Source organism: Vespa mandarinia, chromosome 2 (genome assembly GCF_050613455.1).
Source record: "Vespa mandarinia isolate Hongniang chromosome 2, ASM5061345v1, whole genome shotgun sequence".
NCBI classification, from domain to species: Eukaryota; Metazoa; Arthropoda; class Insecta; order Hymenoptera; family Vespidae; genus Vespa; species Vespa mandarinia.
In genome coordinates this window covers 2830001-2835000 of record NC_140811.1, presented here as the reverse complement: position 1 = coordinate 2835000, position 5000 = coordinate 2830001, and the positions used below count along the sequence as shown (strand labels likewise).

The 5000-nt window shown below is 32.9% G+C and overlaps 1 protein-coding gene across 1 annotated transcript in view; it reads left to right on the top strand.

Annotated features, from left to right (window-relative positions):
- ft (cadherin-related tumor suppressor fat) overlaps positions 1-5000 on the top strand; it is a 102639-nt gene that overhangs the window by 75641 nt on the left and 21998 nt on the right. The window contains exon 2 of the mRNA XM_035861911.2: positions 1589-1945. Within this exon, the coding sequence (XP_035717804.2) occupies positions 1589-1945 (357 nt within the window). The remainder of the gene's footprint in view (positions 1-1588; positions 1946-5000) is intronic.

Below are 5000 nucleotides of genomic sequence, written 5' to 3'. Positions count from 1 at the left end.
CCAACTAATTACTAGAGAGAAGATAGATGAGTTCAAACTCTTAACTCGTAATTTCTACTGGATAGATATTATTTATACGTACATATATAAATCTATATGTAATCCTGATATCAATAAATTTTCCATATTCTCTTTCTCTCTCTCTCTCTCTCTCTCTCTGTCTCTCTTTCTCACCTACGCACAAGCATACACACATAACACACATAACATGCATATACACGTAAACATTTTAATCAAAAAAGAAAAAGAAGAAACAAAAAAAATCTTAGACAATGTCTTTCGTGAAAACAAATGTGTTATTAGAAATTTCGTTACAAAAGGAAACCAATCATTTTTATCGATACATAATAGGTAGATAGATAGTAAACCCACTACTTTTCTCTTCTTCCCCCTCTTCTTCTTCTTCTTCTTCTTCATCTTCTTCTTCTTCTTCTTCTTCTTCTTCTTCTTCTTCTCCCTCTTCGTGTTCCGATATACCAACAAGGAGGCTTCTGGTACTCGCATAAACCTCGAACGCTGACGTGACTGAGAATTTAATGAAATGAGACATGCATAAGGCCGGATCGAAAAAGTCCTCTTTCTCACGATTATTCGCATGCATACCGTGACTTCGGCCTACTACAAACGTTCGTTCATCTTAACGCTCAAAGCACTTTATATCATACTATAGGTATTATTGATTACGCATAATTATATTTCAACCTTTAAGGTCATTAAACCTTAGAGTTAACATTCTCATTGAAAATACCAACGTGTATACCTAAAGGAGTTAGGGAATGAGAGGAGAAAGGTGGAGGATGGTGAGGTGAGATGGGGCTGAGGATTTCGATTCTGTTCTTCATCAGGTGGAAATTGATTAACGTAAAGTACGCCACCGAGACCTCGATCCCTTCCCTCTTCTCCTTCCATCTCACTCACTTCTTTCTCTCTCTCTCTCTCTCTCTCTCTCTCTTTTTCTCTCTCCAGCAGCTCTTCTCGAACTTACATTCTCCATTCTCGTTTCTCGAATTATTTCTCATTTGTTTTACGGCGTATCGTTTTCTTACGAAATCACGACAAAAAGATTCACTTCGTTAAACGACGAAATATGAACCGTTCAGTTCGAGACCAATGATGTGTCGCATTGGTTAACATATTATCCGACACGGAAGGAACGGAGCACATACAACTGAATTAATAAGATCAAAATCTCGTTTATATCGTTTGCCGACAATCCCCTTAGGGTCTGATATATAACTAGGGAAGAGGAAAGAGAAAGAGAGAGAGAGAGAGAGAGAGAGGGAGAGAGAGAGGGAAGAGAACGATCGATTCGAATGATCTAATTATACTTAATTTCGTGTGCTCGTATAAGTCTCTTTCTCTCTTTCTCATACACACGCACACACATACACATACGGATGTTCTCTCACTCCCTCTAACTCATTTCTTCAAGAGATAAACGACCGATATGATGAGAAATGGAAATGTCAAGCATTGATCATTTTTTTTTCTTCTTCGATTTTTTTTTTTCATCTCCTTCTTCTTCTTCTTCTTCTTCTTCTTCTTCTTCTTCTTCTTTTTCTTAATCCTCTTCTTCTTTTAATTACAGGTTCGCGTGACGGTTTTGGACAAGAATGACGTGGCACCAACCTGGTGTCCAGGACCATGGAAATTCAAAATCTCTGAGGAAGCACCACCGAACACAGTCGTGACCATTTTGAAAGCATACGATCCCGATACTATAGGAACTTTAACGTATACATTGGTATCATCGAATCGGCCTAACAATCCTATTGCCAACGATCACGAATCTAAAAACGATATCGAGAGTCAATTTAAATTACATCCGACCACCGGCCAACTCAGATTGGCCGAGGCACTCGACAGAGAAACCAGAGAAAAGTACGTGCTTAAAGTACGTGCCGACGATGGATTGCAACACACCGACATAACTTTGACCATACAGGTGAGTGAGACCACCCTTTTTCGTGAACTTTTTCTTCACTCCTTCCATTTTTTTCTTTCACGCGCTTTCTTTCCCTCTCTCTCTCTTTCTCTCTCTCTCTCTATGTATCTATCTATCTATCTATCTTTTTTACTTCGTGTAGAAAGTTTCTACGTTGGATCAAAACCTATCGATTAAGGTGAACCGAGACGAAACACAATAGAGAAACAATCACGACGTTTTCTCCGACATTTAATCGATACTTTTTTTTTTCTTTTATTTTCTATATAATGCATTAATTAATACGTTTATCTGTAACTATCTTTATCTTTTTATTTTTTTTTTTATTTTTTTATTTTTTTTTTTTTCTTTTTTTTTTACTTTTTTATCTCTTTGAAATCTTAATCTTCGTTCATCGTATCGTTATAAAATTATTTGCCAGCTCGTATACGAAGTTTTCGACGATTTTTTCTTTTTTTTTTCCTTGTTTTTTTCTTCTTTTTTTAAAGAAACGTATATAACGTAAAGGAAAAAAGTAAAGAAAAGGGAAAAATGGGGAAACAAATTATTCGTTCGAAATATTTTTTCTCGTTTCGAGGGTAAAAAGAAAATTAGATTATAAAGGGTTAAAAGAGAAAAAGAAAAAGGAAAAAAATATAGAAGAAATAGTCTTTGTTCCTTTCTTTTTTTTTTTTTTTTGATTCGATTAAACTTGTTCCATAAAAATTTGATAAATATTCTTTTTTTTTTCTGTGTAACTTTTTCGATTCAATCTTTATTGTCCTTGCTATTTATTGAGTCAGTATCATTAAATGTAACAATAGATATTATAATAATTATTAATGTATTATTAAAAAATATTAATAGATAAGTGATATAAATGTTGTAATCCAAGGGACAATTCTGACACTTAATTATTTTTAACAATATTAATCAAAAAAAAAAAAATATATATATATATATAGATATATACCGACAGATTTTATTATGACAAAATATTTATTGTTAATAAATAAAAAAAAAAAAAAGTAAAAAATTATTGATCAAAATAAATAGAGATAGATCCGTATTTAACTTTCTCGATCTAATATTCGTATTCACTATATATATACACACATACATACATAAATACAAATAGTATACCATCGTCGTCGTTCGCGAAAGAGAATATATTGTTTCTCGATAGAAAAGGGTAATTAATTGTTTTAAAACGGGGGTAAACTCATTGTCGTCTCGGGCTATTAACCGATGCCGTTTAAAGTAGGTATCTACTACCGTCTCTAGTTTCAACATTATCGGTTGTTACGAAAGGATCGGGTCCGACTATAGCGCGCGTTATTCCTGAAGGCCATTAATTATTCTTCGACCCGAAGGAGCCGTACATCTTGCGAAGATCGTTCGGTAGGGCCCAGGATTCTTCTTCGTAATCACGAACTTTACGAAGCCTTGATGCTCGCAAAAGTAGTCAAGAATTTTGTATACCTACCATTCTTCTTAAGAATTATTATTCGTATTTAAAAAAAAAATTAAAAAAAAGAGAGAGAGAGAGAGAAAACAAAAATGCTTAGCCGATATATATATACATACATACATATATATATATATATATATATATATACATATATATATGTATGTGTATATACATATAATAGTTACTATTGAGCAATAGATTATACAGTTATAGTAGGAAGTTAAGAATGACCTTTCGACTTAGAAACGTGTCTAATGTATTATCGATTTGACCCTACTCTCGATGAACAACGTTTTATTACTTTCTTCTTTTTTTATCATCCTCTACTTCTTCTTTTCTTTTCCCGTTCAAACTAAATTCTACCTATAATTGGATTTTTTTTTAATTATTAATATAATAACTTTTTACGATATTTAAAGATTGACTTTGAAATTACACATCTACATGTACGTGCATATATATATATATGATCAGAGTTGATTAAGAATATATCAGGAAAATAATATAGACATATAGTTATACATATATGTATTCACACTGTATGAGATATATATAATACATATATGTATATATATACGTACCTACATTATACAGGTAAAAGTAAGTTAAGAATAAAAAAGAAATTAATTAATTAATTAATTAATTAATTAATTAATAACAAAATTATGATTAATAATGAATTCAACGAATATTATTTAAAAGATTTGCGTCAGAAAAACATGATTTATCAATATGTAACGATCGTATGGAATAGTAATGTCGAGATGCAAATGTATCCGGTATTCTCATCGTTATACACCGGAGTAATTGGATAAGCTTGGGGCTTTAAAGTCGATAATACTCCATTTAAGAAGCATACCGTGACCAGCACAAGCTTGCATGTAAAACCCATGAAAACAACTGCGGTAATACATAATCCATAAATCCTCTATAGTCTATCGTTTACGATCGATCTTATTATTATCCCAAGATAATTTGGGATTGGCGACATTGTGAAGATAAAGAAAGAAAAAAGAAAAAAGGAAAAAAAAGAGGACTGCTTGGGAAAGCTAGAATCAAAAGACTGACTCATATTTTCGTTTTTAGTGAAGTTCGAAGAAAGAAAGAGAAAAAAAGTGAGATAGAGAGAGAAAGAAAGAGAGAGAGAGAGAGAGAGAGAGAGAGAGAGAGAGAGAGAGAGAGAGAGAGATAGAAAAAGATGACGCATATTTTACCTAAGAGACTCTATTATCGCGAGAAATACTTACATAGAACACTGACTCAGGTAGTAGACGATAGAGTGCCTCTATCCTTTACAAAAAGATACGCTAAAAAGTTTCGATAGACCACTGGGTTATATAGTGGATTCCCAAAGTCACGAGGCATCGTTCTTCAAAGAACTTCAAACTTGAATTCTCTGGAGAAAAAAAGAAAAAGAGAGAGAGAGAGAGAGAGAGAGAGAGAGAGTTCTAAAGGTTGTTAAAAAAATTATAAAAGTCATCGTTGGACCAAACGGGAGAGGAGAGGAGGATGAGAGTACATAGAGAAGTATAGGTGGGGTTTTGTTATCGAAATTCTTAAGAGAAGTAAAACGAACGATTGATTCCACTTTGAAAATAATTTCAC